Source organism: Megascapheus bottae, chromosome 14 (genome assembly GCF_031878675.1).
Source record: "Megascapheus bottae isolate mThoBot1 chromosome 14, mThoBot2.hap1, whole genome shotgun sequence".
In the NCBI taxonomy this organism is placed as follows: Eukaryota; Metazoa; Chordata; class Mammalia; order Rodentia; family Geomyidae; genus Megascapheus; species Megascapheus bottae.
Window position 1 is genome coordinate 43,805,609 of NC_143522.1, and position 17,046 is coordinate 43,822,654.

A 17,046-nucleotide genomic window follows, 5' to 3' on the forward strand; every position below is an offset into this window, starting at 1 on the left:
GGCACAGGAAATGGGTCGTTCAGTTTTTCATTAACAAACTAGACCCAAAGCCAAGCATGGTGGTATACACCTGTATTTCAGGAGACAGGATTGCAAGTTTGAAGCGTGTCCAAGCTATTAGACTCTATCTCAGAAACAAAATACAAACAAAAGGGGTTAGAGCTTGGTTCAAGAGCTAGAATATTTGCCTATATTCAATCCTCAGTACTGAAAAAGTGTCTACACTATACACCTCAATACGCCTATGAACATACCTTATAGCTTGCAGATTTAATCCCATCAGGAACCTCATCCTGAAAAGGAAAAAAGATATATTCTTTGACAACATTCTGTCTTCTGCAATAATATTTAAATTTCTACTATCTGAGAAAAATTCATGAAACCCTTAAGTTAACAGATTTTCGAATGAGAATGGTTAGGTGATTTCTTAAAAGTAAATAAAATTTCAAAAACTGATGGGATATTAAACATAGAACTATAAAAAAAAAAAACAACATTATTTCCTTTAGGATTCAAATTGCCCTGCTTTCCCCTAGGAAATACTAACAGCACTTGTGTCCATTGGATGCTGCCTGAGAAGCCCTTAGAGGCATTGATGACAAAATATTCTGGGTTCATCTTGCATACTTCTTGCTCCACTCATAGAATCAAGCATTCCTTAAGGAGCCCTGAGGCTTTACCAAGGAAAGCAAAACTATTTCCTCATGTTGACTATTTCTGACTACAGGAACAAACTACCCCAGAGTCAGTGATGCCAAGAGCAGAGACAGGCCAGAATTCTGGAGCTGCCAGCTATATCCCAAGGACCCACCCACAGCCTACACTATGGTGAACCTTCCATACTTGGAACTAGATCAGTGAATATTGTTTTCAATAGCTGCACATTTAGATAAATGGCCTCCCAGTGCCCAATGCATACATCTCAATAGAATCCACTAGACAATATCCATTGCTGCCTTGCAGCCATCTTTAAACAGCTGTCCAATTCCTTTACTAGGTTAAACTCCTAGTAGAACTGCTAGGTTGAAGGTACATATGCCTTTTTCATTTGGGGGGAATGTATTTATGAGAATCTACAAAAACACCTAACGTACCTCAAAGAAAGCTGTTAATCAAAAGGGGAACAGGGGTAAGGAAAGAGAAACAGAATGGGGGTACCAGTGGAAGGAGGATGAAAAGAGGACTTTTGAAGAAGAGTGTATCTACGAAAGCAGAAAAACAAAATCTTTTTAAATTGTTTGGGAAAGGAGTGAAGGGGAGAATAACAGATTATGTGAAAATGATTGGAATACATTGTAAACATATGTGGAAATGTAACAATGAAATTCTCCCATATAACTAATATAAGCTAATTTAAAAAAAAAAAAAAAAAAAAACAGTCCTACAACAGAGGCTCATACCTGTAATCCTAGCTACCCAGGAGACCTAGGATTTGAGGATCAAGGGTCCGAGCCAATCTGGACAGGAAAGTCCATGAGCTGAATCAGAGCTCCAGGACCTAGGTTCAAGTCTCAGTACTGGGGGAGGGGGACGAGAGTATACAGATGGGAAACAGTTCTTAAATGTCTATATGGTTCTTACAGATTGACAAGGTTTGACCGCACAGTCCCTTCTTCCACACTGGTTGATATCATTCCAAAAAGGGCATGGCTTCTTCAGGTTTACCTATTAAATGATAACAGAAAATGGTTGTAGAAATATGAATCCTCAGATCACATTGCCAGCTGTTGAATTATAATGCTATAGCCTAGCTATTCTGTCTACAATTAGGCCATTGATTCCACTTACCTATTGGCAAGTTGTATGGATTGTATAGATGTATACCTGATATAGGTAAACTAGCAGACATGGTTAGAAAGATACCATATCACCACTAAATAGATGGCAGCTACGAGTCTGCATTGGCTTGTATCATTGCTGAACAACTCTCATAGTTTGAAAGCCACACTTAAAGGTAGAGAACAATTAGACAATTGTGCTTCCAGACAGCAACCAAATACTTCAGTGATGTAGTTTCTAAAGTCTTCCAGTGGTTCTCTTAACAAGTTCTGAGTAATTTGTTAAAGTAATAAGGGTCAAAAAAAAAAAAAAAAAACATGTTTCACCACAATTTTTTTATTTTCATTAATTAGAGCGAATATGTTTGAGAGAATTTTGGGCTGTTTTGGAAACAGCATATGAGGGGCTAGAAATGTACTCTAGTGGTAGAGTGTTCACCTAGCACACACGAAGCCCTGGGTTCAATTCAATTCCTTGTTACCACATACACAGAAAGAGCCGGAAGTGGCGCTGTGGCTCAAGTGGCAAAGTGCTAGCCTTGAGCAAAAAGTGTCCAAGGACAGTACCTAGGCCCTGAGTTCAAGCCCCAGAACTGGCAAAAAAAGAAAAAAAAAATAGCATAAGAGTTTCTGTTCTGGCTTCAATTTAACCAATCAGTTTCTAACATGGAATACAATACTGTTATTGAAATTGAAAATCCTATAGGTATCCAAATTTCTAACAATTTTATCACCATCATCTCAAAGTAATTCAAGAAATGTAATTATACAATGTTCAAGAAGTAATGTACCCCCTGCCTGACTAATGTAACTGTAACCCCTCTACACATTATCCCGACAATACAAAAAAAAAAAAAGAAATGTAATTATATGTCAGAAGTATTCTTACACACACACAAAAAGTAATACCTTGTAATATCTAAAGTAGTCACTTTCAAGAAGTTTTTGTAGTCTTGGGAAAAGTTTGTAGTTATTAAATTTATCGATGGTTTCTACATCACAGGTACAATCATCCAAGTAGCCACTAACCTGTCACAAAGAAAATGAAATGCTGAATTAAAATGCAGTAAGGTTCTTTCTCTTCACATGTTTTTTTTATTTTTATTTTTTAAGTCTGCTATTCAAGCCAGGCACGAGGCATACACCTGTAATCCCAGCACTCAGGAGACTGAGGTGGAAAGAGCATAAGCTCCACTTAGAATACATAATGAGATCCTTCATCAAATAAAAAGTTGGGGGAGGGAAGCTTTCTACTCAACCAACCCTTATCCTCATTCCCAGCCAGTTTTCTAATATGAGGTAAGACAATAACATAACGACCTAGAAATAGTGTTGCTTTTACTATACACCTAAAGGAATGCTTTTGAAGGGTATGCTGAGCTTACACACACACACACACACACACACACACACACACACACACACACACACACACACACGGACCCTGACAGCCATCTGCCCTTGAGACTCCAAGTTGACCCGCCCCAAGTGGCCACTGAGACTAAGAGGAGAGAAGGAAGCGTCCTCCTGTGGCTGGGCCAAGGAAGAAGTCAATGCAGACCATACTCCATCATGACATCTGAAGAGCACCCAAACCAACTGGCAGAGACAGGGAAAATTCTAAAAGGCACAAAGCAACAGAGGTACGAGAGGAGAGGGGCCCATTACTACTTGGACTTCCTGAGGATTTACAGTTCCAGTTTCCACCCATTTAACCAGAACCCCAGTTGCATTCAATTTGATTTTCCTAAGACTGAGTTCTTTTAATTGTGCTGGTCCAAAGGCTTGAAATCAAAGCCTAGGCACCGTCCCTGCACTTCTTTTGCTCAAATCTAGTACTCTACCACTTGAGCCACAGCTCCAATTCTAGTTTGTTTGTTTGTTTTCCCCTCTGAGGAGGGAAGTTAATTTATTGGAGGTAAGAATCTCACAGACTTTTCTGCCTGTCTGGGATGACTTTGAACTGTGATTCTCAGATCTCAGCCTCCTCAGTAGGTAGGAATACAAATGTGAGCCACAGGTCCCTGGCTGACTCTGTGTTCTTGTATTTCTACTGTCTGAATTTTTCCTATTTTAATTCCAGAGGATGTATAGGTCACAGACAAGTTTAGTTAAATGTATAAAAAGAGATGGAACAAAAAGAGATGATAATTTATAAAGAAACTGCACTGTAAGTACCTATTACCCACTCCCGGTATTAGGCCACAATTACTTTTATAGAGTTGGAGTGGTTCTTAGAAACAAATTATCATTAACAACAGTGAACTAATAAACTAACCACACAAAGCTAATCCTAACCTTCAAATGCTTGCCAATGAGGTCTTAAATCCTGTTTACTAGATATATCTACTTACCAGGCAGAGTGGCACATTTTTATAAATCTAGGTACTCTGGTGGGCCAAGACTGGATGAAAAGTTTGTGAGACAAGACAGGTGCTGTTGGTTCACACCTGTATTCCTAGCTGCTCAAGAGGCTGAGAGCTAAGGATGAGGATCCAAAGCTAATCAAGGCAGGAAAGTTAGTGACATTCTTATCTTCACTTAACCCCCAGAAAGCTAGAAGTAGAGGTATGACTCAAGTGGTAGGGTGCCAGTCTTGAGTGGAAAAAGCTAAGGGACAGCACTCAGGCACTGAGTTCAAGCCCCAGTATTAACACATACACACACATCTCGACAGGAAAGGATAAGTAAGGTGGTGTGTACCTGTCTATTCAGTTACAGTAACAAGTGTGTGCAAGAGCATCATGGTCTAGACAACCTTAGGCAAAAAGCAAGACCCTATCTAAAAAAAAATAAGTAAATAAACAAAACTTAAAGGGCTGGAAGAATGGCTCGAGTGGTAGAACACCTGCCTAGCAGGCAGGTATGAGACCATGAATATATAAGTGTGTGTGTGTGTGTGTGTGTGTGTGTGTGTGTGTGTGTGTGTAGAGGAGAGTACTAGTCCAGGATCCATGGGGGGAAAAAAACCTTTGAATAATAACAGCAATATTCAAATGCTAACACTTTTACTAATTTTTCAAAGTCTTACTTAGACGAATTCAGTTTCTAGATTTCTGATCTACATATTTATCCCATACTTTTTATTTCATATACAAATGTGACCTTGTTTCCTACTAAAAGCTCTGAGTACATAATATCTTTATAATCCTAATTCTACCCCTCCCCCCCTCCTCCCTCTCTCTCTCTCTCTCTCTCTTTGGATCGTTCTCTCTACCTCTGGTGCTGAGATCAAACCAGGGCCTTAAGCATGCTGAACAAGACTGTACCACTCAACTACACCTCAGTTCCACTAAATCCTAATTTTGAATACTGACAACACAAACATGCTTCTAACTTGGATGATGCAATTTTTCCTATCTTCTTTTTAATCTTAAAAGCAGAACTACTGAGCGAGCGGGGCCTGAGCTAGAAAGGGGGCCTAGCCGGGCCTGAGCGAGCAGGGCCTGAGCGAGCAGGGCCGGAGCGAGCGGGGCCAGAAAGAGAAAGGGGCCAAAAAAAAAAAAAAAGCAGAACTACTAAGATCATCTTGAACTCCCAAATGTGTGTTCAAAGTGTGCTTTATTTTCCCAAGAACTTTAGGTCTATTACATTTTATTGTGTTTTGTGACCCTGAAAAGAATATTAAAAATTTTAGTCTTATTATATAAATTTAAGAATACTACATATTACAGGATTCTTATAGTAAAATGGCATATTAGAGTAAATTAATACATCCATCATTTCAGTTACCCACATTCCCCCATAACCTACCCACTGAGCAAAATCCTGACCCACCTGTAGTCTTGATGTGGTGCATGGGACCTCTAAATACTCACCCACACTCACAGAGATAAAATGTGGTACCAGCAACACACACACATACACACAGGAAATACTCTATCTATTTATGATGTGGAAAGGTTGGAAGGTGTTATGTGGAGTGAAATAAAGCAGACAGAAAGAAAATATTGCATAAACACACCTATATACGGCCTATTTGAAGAGAGAGTGCACTCAAATACAGAGACTAAAATTGGTGGAGAAAAGGAGGAAATGGGTAGATACAGATGAATGGATTACAAAATAGCAGACATGTGTGGTGAATAGGTGAAAATTTCCAGGCACAATATGACTTACACATATAATCCTAGCTACTGGAGAGGGTGAGATCAGAAGGATCATAATTCAAGGACAACCTGGAGGAACAAAGTTTGCAAGACCTCCATCTCAGTCAATGAAAGTTGGGTGTGGTGGTAAGCTCCAATCATCCTAGCTATGAGGGAATTATAAGGAGGATTGTGGTCCACATCAGCCTGGGCAAAAACATGACCACGACATGTGAAAGGGTATCAATGTGTGGGAATTAAGGCACCATTTATCTGGCAAATGTCATGTAACCCTTCTATTAATTACAATAAAAAATATATTAAAAAAAAAAGACCCTATTTAAAAAAAAAAATGGCTGAGGGCCAGGAGTTTGGCCTAGTGGTAGAGTTCCTACCTAGCAAGCATGAAGACCAGGGTTTGATTCCTCCATACTACATACATTGAGAAAGCCAGAAATGGTGTTGTGGCTAACGTGGCAGAGTTCTAACGTTGAGAAAACCCAAGGATAGTGCTCAGGCCCTGAGCTCAACCCCTAGGACTGGAAAAAAAAAATAGCTGAGAGTGTGGCTCAAGTGGTAAAGTATCCACCTAGCAAGTACAGGGTCCTGAGCTCAAATCTCAGTTCTGGCAAACACAAAGAAAAAATAATAATAATTCATCCCTTTACAGAGTACACAAGGACAACTTCCAGTGGAAATATGAAAGTGTCAGGAACATTAAAAGCGATCACTACTTTAAAATCTTAGTTTTACTACAAATTGTTGTTAATTGACTCAAAAGACTCTAGCAGGAGAATATGTCTCCACATTCCTTATTTAGAAAAGCCTGGATCACCACAGTCACTTGAGAGTCAGTGGACAGCAATTCCATTCCCCACCACACAGACTGCCAAGTGTCTTCCCATGTCCCAGCCTCGCAGTCTAAAACTTTAAACCAGCTTTAAAGTTGACTGAAGACACTTGACAGGTTAAGTCATCTAAAACATATATTTACAGAGTAAATCTACAGTGTACTCCAAACTAAAAACCATCTGTTTTCACAGTGGATACTTCTTAAAGTTATCTGAAGTCTCCCTTTCACGAGTCTGGCAGACAGTGACCAACTCTGGCAGCTCTAGGTGTGACTAGCATTTGCTACATGAAGATGGCCTGAGTTCCACACATCTTATTTAGATGAAATGCAAAAGAAGTCTGTAATGCCTCCACGGCGGGGCTTCTATGTTTTACCTGAAGTGACTCCTGGAAAATATATTCAAGAGATCAATGAACTGAGACTTAGGTTCTATGTGTTCATTCTAACAGTATGCAATGGTGCAATGTCTGTCAAAAAGCAATAATAAGGGCCGGGAGTTTGGCCTAGTGGTTAAAGTGCTTGCCTCGCATGCATGAAGACCCAGGTTCGATTCCTCGGTACCACATACATAGAAAAAAGCCGGAAGTGGGGCTCAAGTGGTAGAGCTCCAGCCTTGAGAAAGTCCAAGGACAGTGCTCAGGCCCTGAGCTCAAGCCCAGGATTGGCAAAAAAAAAAAAAAAAAAAGCAATAATAAATGGGAAGACCTTCACGTGCTTAAAACCCACACCTATGACATATACTATTTTTGATTACAGAAAGGGTAGGCCCTGGGTATAGAAAATTACATTATATATTAATAGGAATTTGTGTGCATGTGTGTTCTGGTCCTGAAGCTTAAACTCAAGGCCTGGGCACTGTCGTTGAGCTTTTTGCTAGAAACCAGTTAGTACTCTACAACTTGAGCCATAGCTCCACATCCAGCTTTTTCTTTACTAGCTAACTGGAGATAAGTCTCTTGAACTTTTTCTGCCCAAGCTGGCTTCAAACTGTGATCCCCAGGTCCTAGTCTCCTAAGTAGCTAGGATTACAGCTCTAAGCCACTGGTGCCTGACTAATACTATTTTTTTAAACAAGGGGTTGTATAATTCTATACAACTAATTATTTATTTGAACAAGCAACATTGCAATATTATTTTCAAGAGAACTTAGAGAACACAGTGAGTGAAATCCACTTAGTATTTGTTGTCAACAGGCATACATAGTAACTGACAAAAGTTCAAAGATCCAGTTGGAACCACCAATCCATCTAAAATAACTCCCTAAGCAAAATCATTTTCTGGACAACTTGTACTATAATTTCCCTAACATAGTCTAAGCACAGATTATGTACAAGGACTCCAGGACTCTGAAGTTTCAAAAACAGTTTTTAATTCTTTAAGTCTCCACCTCAAAACTTATTGACAGTGGACTTCAACAAATTCTGACTGAATTTAATCTGATTACTCTCACATTTTACTGCAATGTCTTTCTAGGTCAAGCAACTACATGCTGCTCATACTCAAACCAGAGAGGATATCCTGTCAGCAGAACTGTAAGCCAGGCACTGATATAGCAGCATGAGGGGAGGGGTGCTGAAGATGTGGCAACCCAAGGCCAAAGGAATAAGGAGCATAGGCAATAAGGGAACTGATGTTGCTGTTGTTTAGTTGGTTTTATTTTGTTTTAGCTTTGAGACAAGGTCTCTCTATAGAGCCCAGGCTGGCCTTGAACTCCCAATTCTCCTACCTCAGCCCCTCTACTCCCAAAACTGCTGTGTGTGTGTGTGTGTGTGTGTGTGTGTGTGTGTGTGTGTGTACATTTGTGTGTGTTAAAGGGGCTTGAACTCAGGGGCTTGTGCTCTCATTTGGCTTTTTTACTCAAAGCTGCCTGTTCTCAGCCTTCTGAGCAGCTTATAATTCAGATGTGAGGCAGTAGCACAGTTTCTAAATTGCTTTTTACATGCTTACTATCTGTGCCTGCCATCAACCACCATGAGGATCCCCCACTTAAGTGTAAGTCTCTCTGGCCAGAGAAACTCCTACATCTAGTGTACACTCAAATCAGTGGACACCAAGGACAAGAACTTCTGTTGAAATGATTTGCACCACTGGTCTTTTCTTGTCTCTTTCTCATTTGTTTTCTTTCCTCTCATCCTGGTTTTCCATACATGTCTGTCCATTATGCTTGTCTCACTGACCTTCCCCCATACCTCCTTCTTCGCCCTCATCCCTTGTACTATTAGCCAGAAATAAAATATACTCTTATTATATAGTAGAGTATTTTCTACTGCTCTTACAATCACCTATTACTATGTGACCCACCTGTTATCCTTCCTTCCATCCTTCTTCCCTCCTTCTCCTTCCTCTCTTCCTTCTTTTCCCACTATCTACTTCCTCTCTTCTCCCTTCTTTCCTCCTTCCCTCAATACCATCTTAGTAAGTTACTGGCCCTGAATTTGCTCTCTTCCCTCCCCAACCTAGCCACCTGTGTGCTGGGATTACAAGAACCAACATTCCAGCCAATTCACAATTCTTTATAAAGATGACTTGGAAGACAAAAAAAAGATAGCCACTCATTCTACAACAAAAATAAAAGTGTAGGGCCAGGAGTTTGGCCTAGTGGTAGAGTGCTTGCCTAGCATGCATGAAGACCCAGGTTCAATTCCTCGGTACCACATACATAGAAAAAGCCAGAAATGGGGCCAGGAGTTTGGCCTAGTGGTAGCGTGCTTGCCTAGCATGCACGAAGACCTGGGTTCGATTCCTCGGTACCACATACATAGAAAAAAGCCGAAAATGGTGCTGAGGCTCAAGTGGTAGAGCTCTAGCCTTGAGAAAGTCCAAGGACAGTGCTCAGGCCCTGAGCTCAAGCCCAGGACTGGCAAAAAAGAAAAAAGAAAAAAAGAAAAAGCCAGAAATGATGCTGTGGTTCAAGTGGTATTTCTGTAGCCTTGAGAAAGTCTAAGGACAGTGCTCAGGCCCTGAGTTCAAGCCCTAGGACTGGTAAAAAGGAAAGGAGGGAGGGAGGGAGGGAGGGAGGGAGGGAGGAAGGAAGGAAGGAAGGAAGGAAGGAAGGAAGAAAGGAAGAAAGGAAGAAAGGAAGAAAGGAAGAAAGGAAGGGAAGGAAGGTAGGTGCCTAACAGATTTTCCTATTCAAATCTAAGGACACTGTAAAAAGTGGAACCCTTAATCACTGATCAGGGTAAACAATGTAAAAATTTATAAATTTCACAATGTTAGGCAGATTTTATCTAAAGTAGGGATGGGGGTGAAAGCAAATAGAGTAAAACAGTACTTTTATTCCACTGCCAAACCCTCAGCATAGTTGAAGATGTTACACTGAAAATCTGAGCACTGAATAAGTTATTTTAAAGTCACCTATCCTAATTCATAGGTTTATCCCATGAGGTTTTGTCCAAATTCAGAATAATAATAATAATAATAAATTTTAAAAATCATCCAGATGCTAGCAGCTCACAATCATAATCCTAGCTATCTGGGAGGTAGAAACCAGGACTATAGTTCCAGAACAGCCCAGGCAAAAAGTATCTCAACCAAGACCTGGGTACAGTGGAATGGGTTTGTCATCCCAGCTACATGGGAAGCTGAGACAGGGCAAAAGAAGTTTGTAAGACTTCCAACTCAAAGCAAGAAAAAAAAAAAAACCTGAGTGTGGTCATACATATTTGTCATCCCAGTTATGGGTATAAAAAGATCATGATCCAGGCTAGTCTAGGTAGAACAAGGTTCAAAGCCAGCCCAGGCGATAAGGTCCACGTAACCATCAAAACGTCAAGAAAGGAGTTGTGGCACAAGTGGTAGTGTACTAGCCTTGAACACAAAAGCTAAGGGGCAGTTCCAGGCCCTGAGTTCAAGTACTAGCACCAAAAAACAAATTCTCCCAAGAAAAAAAGGGGTACAGAATATGCTTATTTGAGGTCAGGAGTTTAGCCTAGTGGTAGAGTCCTTGCCTACCATGCACGAATACCAGAGTTCAATTCTTCATGAACCCTCAGTACCATATACATAGAAAAAGCCAGAAGTGGTGCTGTGGCTCAAGTGGTAGAGCTCTAGCCTTGAGAATGCCCAAAAACAGTAATCAGGCTCTGAGTTCAACAGAGCTCAAGCCCCAGGACTGGCACTAATAATAATAATAATAATAATGTTGAGTTGACATTTAAAAAATGAAATTTTGTGATTTCTTAAAAGACAGCATGTCTTTAGTAGAAACTGGGTAGCATTCTTAAAAAAAAAAAACAAGATACCAGACATCTACTAAACCCCTGAGCAAGTGTGTTGATTTTTTTTCTCAATGGCAGTACCCATTGAAAAAGGGTCGACTGTACTTATTCCCAGCTGATTGAACTTTATGTGTGTGATATCTGTAATTACTTTGAAGTACTTGATTGTATGCTATTTGAACCACTGAGGCAGAGCAGCTTTCCAATGTCTTACTATTACAAGGTAGTAATTTTCTTCCAACTTCTTTTACAAGTTCCTAGATAACATCAGCTCAGCTCCCAATTCACTCCGCAAAAGGACAGATCTAAGAATTTAAATCAGTTGAAAGAGCAGTATACCAGCAGTTCACACATGTAATCCTAGCTACGCAGGAGGCTGAAGCCATCCTTGGCAGAAAAGTTCAAGAGACTTATCTCTAACCAGTAAAAAGCCAGAAATAGAAGCACGGCTCAACTAGTAGAACACCAGCCAGACTTGAGCCAAAAAAAGGACTGAGGTCCTCAATTCAAGACCCAAATCCTCAGTAATGACACCCCCCCCCCAAGTAAAAGAAATAACACCTTTTCTTCTCATATGTGTGAAGTGCTTCTTTCTCCCATGAGACAGTACCATGGTCATACATACATGTCACTTCAGTTCATGAAGGGTAAAACCTCATAAAAATAATGTAGATGCTGGTTATCTCATGTGAGTGGGGGGAGGAGAGACTGAAGTACTGGAGATCAAACCCAGGGCCATGTGCTTGCCAGGCAGCTTCTTTATCATTTGAGCCATGTCCTAAAACACACCCTCAGCCCTTTTGTTTGTATTTTGTTTTTGAGATAGGGTCTCACCAACTGCACAGACCAGTTTCAAATTGGGAATCCTCTTGTCTCTACTTCCTGAGTAACTGGAAATTACAGAAGTGTGTAACCACATCCAGCTTAAAAACATAATAAAGCAGGGCCATGAGGGCTCATGCCTGTAATCCTAACTACTGGGCAGGCTGAGATCTGAGGATCAGTTCAAAGCCAGCCCAGGCAATACAAAGCCAAGCAATACAACTCGCCACCGTGAGACTCTTATCTCTAAATAATCACTAGAAAACGGGAAGTGGGGCTATGGCCCAAGGGTAAGGAGGTAGCCTTGAGCTGAAGAGCTCAGGGACAGTGCCCAGGCCAGAGTTCAAGCCCATGACCCCCTCCCCCAAAATAACATGTATATATGTATGTATGTATGTATGTATGTATGTATGTATGTATGTATGTATGTGTGTGTATGTATGTATAAAATAAAGCTTCCACTAAGATGTAGCTTTAAAGAATAAAACCATATGCCAGTGGATCACTCCTGTAATACTAGCTACTTTGGACACTGAGAGCAGAAGGGTGGGTCAAAGGACAAGACCAGCCTTAGCAAAAGTCTGAAGATCTTATCTCAAAAATAACCAGCAAAAGCAAAGGTGGAAGTATATGGTTCCGTGACACAGCAGCAAGCTCGTCTCTAAACTCAAAACCAATGCAACAACAGCTGCCAGACATGGTTATGCTTACTTGATACCAACACTTGAGAGGCTGAGGCAGAAAGATCAGGAATTCAAGGTCAGCCTGGACTACTTAGGGACCATGTCTCAAAAAAACCAAAACATCGGAGCCTGAAATAAAGTCCTTCCAGTATTACCAAAGGACACTTTCCAAAGAATAGAATAAAGCATAAATTGGCTTCAGATGCTACTGAATGTTAGCATTTCCTGTTATTTCGAGTTACCTATTCTAAATGACCTCATCCAAAATTAACTAAAGCTATAGACCCTCTCCCTCCCGTACCACCACCACTACCAAAAAAAAAAAAAATGAGTCTGGAATACTAAGGAAAACTAAATTGAATTTTGTTGCTCAGGGAAGGGACATCTCCTCCTCTCACAAAAGGAAATACTCATAAGCTTGTAACCAAATTTAATACTTACAAGTGACGGCTGGCACGTTAGAACACAACCGTCAGATCGGAGATGGCCACGACAGTCAGACAGAACATCATGACAGACAGAACACCGTGACGGTCAGGAAAAAGGAAATAACACGCGCAGAGCGAGGAGCCACAGGACAACCAACCCCAAAGACGCCACACAAAGCCCTTCTCCCCTGAGAGATCCGGGGAGCAGCTAGCCCTCGTCCTCAGCCCGTCCTAGCCAGGGGCGCTGGCCAAGACACCCCGGGTGGCACTGGCCCTGGGTCCCCCAAATTCCATGACAAGTTGGAAGTTAGAACCGACCCAGGTTCTACGGCAACCGCCCGCGACTACCGAGCGTGGATGCCCACTGTGCGCACACCCCCTGCCCCACCGTAGGGAAGGCCGGGGCGAACCCCCCACGCCCCTAGCGGGGTGCAAATCGCGGGAGGGCGCGCGGCGACCCCGCTGCGCTGGAGCGAAGGTCCTCGTCCTGCCAGACGAGGGGCGGAGTGTGAGACCCAGGCTGGGGAGCCCAGGGACCGAGGCTCGGTCCCCGGGGAAGAGGTGCGATGATGCTCCGTCCCCGACCCCTCACTTGGCCGGGCGCGCTGGCCTCTCACCTGGCAGAAGCACCGCTGAGCCGCCGTCTCCGGAGGCTGCGGGTCCCCGCGGCCGGAGTGAAGCAGCCACACGGCGCTCAGCAGGCCGATCAGGAAGTCCCGACTCCAGCTCATGGTCGTCCCGCCGCTCCGCGTCCCCAGCACCCGAGCGCAGGCCGCGCGCTCTCAGATGAAGCCCGCGCCCCGCGGCGCCGCCCCGCCTCCAGCCCCGCCCCGGCCCGCCTGCCCCACCCCGCCCCGCCGAGCCTGCGGACGTGCGGCGGCACCCGCTCGGGCCTGGGCCGCTTCCTTCCCACCCCGAGGGGCTGACGCTCGACCGCGCCACGGTGCGGCCCCGGGGCACCCCGGCCTGGAGGCCCCACCCCGCGCGCAAGACCCGGCCGGACTCGGCGCGAGAGTCCGGGTACTTCCGGTCCCCCGCCCCGCCCGAGGCAGCGCCGCCTCGGCTGAGCCCCGCCCCCGTCCCGCCGGCCAATCCTTCCGCCTCCCGGGGCGTAGGAACCGAACCGTAGGAATTGCGTGTGGGTCGGTGTAAATCCCCGTAGGAATTACAGATCGGCTCCCTGCTGCAGGCCGCCGGAGCATCGCAGGCTTTCTGCTAGCTATGCCAAAAGAGCAGAAAAGCAACAGGGGAAATGCATGTTGTCAATGGACCTTCTCGCCCAGTAAGTGCGAAACGAAATGTATTTTGTTTTATTAAATGAGATGCAGTCGTTTTGCTGTTGGCATCCAAAACCAGGCGCCTTTCAGAGCCAAAAGTGAACCGATGCGCTTGGATCAAAACCTCTCTCTCCTGTCTATAAAGCAGACTGGCGCCCCTCGGAGAAAGAGCCAAGTCCTTTTATTCCCAGTGTTAGGAAACTGAGTCACCAGGGTATTAGAATAAAGAAAGAGCAGAAAACGACCTCCACAAACCAGATTCACTTTATTGAGAAGCTGAAGAGGGATGCCACGATGACCTGAGTAGAGTCAGGAGAGGCGCGGCATGCGGGTGGCACCGGTGAAGGGATTGACCAAGGGTCCTGGGCTGGCTGGGGTGGCTGGAAGGTACAGAAAGTCTGGTAGGGCTTCGCAAGTTTGTGGTTCGGCCTGAAATTATTTGCACGGGCTTGGTTCTGGGAGTCTGTTGTGCAAACCCACTGAGCAGGTCCAGGTTCAGCCAGGCATGGCCTACTTCAGGAAAATCAGGCACCTGTTACCAGGAGGGGCCGTAGAGTGGACTTTACATTTTGGGAATGGCAGATTCCCATCACCCGGGCCTGGTCTTTTCGAGTTCAGGCGTGGACTGGTTTGTCACTTATGTTTCCTCAGTTCCTTTTCTTTCCTTTCTTCCGTTCATTGCTCTTTCCTAACCTCCCTCCCTCTCTTCTTCCTTCCTTCCTTCTTTCCTTTCTTCCTTCCTCTGTAAAGTGAAAGACATTCCAAGGAGAAAGTAGAAGCTAATCAACATCTTGTACATTAAAATGAGCTGCAGCCACAGCTCTTAGTGTGTAATCTTCCATTGTAGTTTCTTCACATTTCTTCTGCTCATTGTGAACTCTTAAAACAACTTCATCAAGCATTATAGCTAAAACTTGTCTCAAACAGAGATCTTAAGCTGTCTGTGCACATTTGAGAATGAATTGGTCAATTTCAAGTGTGTGTCACACACACATAGGTACTGGGGCCTGAACTCAGAACTTTTACTCAGCTTTCTGGATTACAGCAGGTTCTCCACCACTTGAGCCATACCTCTAGTCCTGAATATCTTTTTTATGGTCACAATACTAATAAGGGAAGATGAATTCATCAAAAATGAGAGATGCAATCAGAGGAAAATGAAGTGAAAAAAAAAAAAGAAAGCCTAAGATTCCAGAAGGAAGCAAGAATCAGCCTTTCACTTCCCCCTGATGTAACAGACTGTAGCCCACAGTAACTTAAAAGTTTTCTCTTTCCCATGACAGAATCCCATCACAAACTTATCAGAATCACTGTCACATACAATAATTGCTTTATTTTACTGTCTTAATAATTATAATTTTCCATCTGACTTATAAATGATTTTAAAGCCTGTAAAAATATATGAATACCTGCAGTATGAATATCACAGAAGTTTCCCTACTAGTCCTGTAAAGAATTTATGTTTTGTGCAGTTACTGAAACTTGAGCTCAGGGCCTGGGATTACAGGCATGAGCCATGGATCCATTTCTTCTGTGTTCGGGCTGATGAAACAACTGCTTCGTCATCCAGTGACTAGTTCAAGTGCACCCACAAGGTACAAAGTTCAAACCTTTGACTTCTGAAAGCCCAGGCTATCTGTTACAGCTTTGCTGAACAGTATGAAATTTTTTAGAGATGAACAAGGTCATAACCTCATTGTTATAACACTAATGATTATAAAAACAACACCACTGACATTTAATGAAGGCAGTATTTCTTGATGGAATTCTGATTACTATGCAAATAACAGCTATTATTATTTTTTAATGACCAAAGCAGGAAATGGCTTGAGCTCAGTTTCTCAAAATAAGACTTGGACATGTCTGTGGGAAGCTTCTCAGTTGCCTGACTAATTTCCAGAATTCAAAGAACCAGAAGGAAAGAATTGAACAGAAAACAAGGAATTGGTCAAGGAAGACTAGCTAAGTAAAACCTTAAATGTTTGGTGGTATTTCCTTAAAGCCATGTGTCGAATTCATACAGGTTCATTATAAATATGTACATGTACACATATTATAATCTAAATCTTTCATGAAAGGAACTTAGAAGATTTGGAGTGGGTCGGATACCACCTAAGATATTTCTGTCTTCTATATTTCCCAGAAGAACGATATGGTTGTCTGTAACTTCACTAAATCCCTCACTCAGTCTTTAGCCCCACTATTCAGTTTGGTTTCCAACTCGACTCTTCTGAAACACCTGTATATCAAACATTCTTGTGTGTGTATGTGTGGGAGAGAGAGAAGGAGAAAGGGAGACAGACAGACAGACAGACAGACAGAGACAGAGAGACAGAGACAGAGAGACAGGGTGCTGCCCCTGAGCTTTGGGGCTCAAGGCTAGCACTCTGCCACTTCTGGCTTTGTGATTGTTAATTGGAGAAAAGAATCTCATAGGCTTTTCTGCCTTGGATGGTTTTGAACCATGATCCTCAGATGTCAGCCTCCTGAGTATTTAGGATTACAGGCGTGAGCCACCAGCACCCAGCTTTTTTTTCTATCTTTTGTTCAATGCTGATGAGCCTCCCTGGAGAAAATCACCCAGTGTCATGGTTTCCAATACCTCCTGTGCACTTGTGACTCCTGAGTCTGTATTTCTAGTTCAAGTGTCTCCCTTGAGCTTCAAATACAACTATCTATTGAATATGTCCACTTGGTTTTTTCAAAACATTTGATTACACCATCTATATCGGAACACCCAGAAAGTAGGAAGTCATCTGTGTTTGTCTCTCTTTCACTTCCTACACCTGTTGATAACCAGATCCTGCCCGTCTATGCTCTACTTGTATTTATTTCCAGGTATTTCCCCTTTCCCTTCTGCTAGACCAAATCTAGCCTGCATTGTCTCTCTCCTGATT

At 42.8% G+C, this 17,046-nt stretch overlaps 1 protein-coding gene across 2 annotated transcripts in view; it reads right to left on the reverse strand.

The window, feature by feature from the left end:
- The window catches only part of Ero1a (endoplasmic reticulum oxidoreductase 1 alpha), a 38,564-nt gene extending 24,732 nt beyond the window's left edge, over positions 1–13,832 (reverse strand). For both annotated transcript variants that reach the window (XM_090345114.1, XM_090345113.1), the window contains exons 1-4: positions 13,490–13,832; positions 2,688–2,807; positions 1,582–1,665; positions 255–293 (exon numbers count right to left, since the gene is read on the reverse strand). In XM_090345114.1, coding sequence (XP_090201240.1) covers positions 255–293; positions 1,582–1,665; positions 2,688–2,807; positions 13,490–13,603 — 357 coding nt within the window. In that variant the 5' untranslated portion in view covers positions 13,604–13,832. The remainder of the gene's footprint in view (positions 1–254; positions 294–1,581; positions 1,666–2,687; positions 2,808–13,489) is intronic.
- Between the last annotated feature and the right edge of the window lie 3,214 nt (positions 13,833–17,046).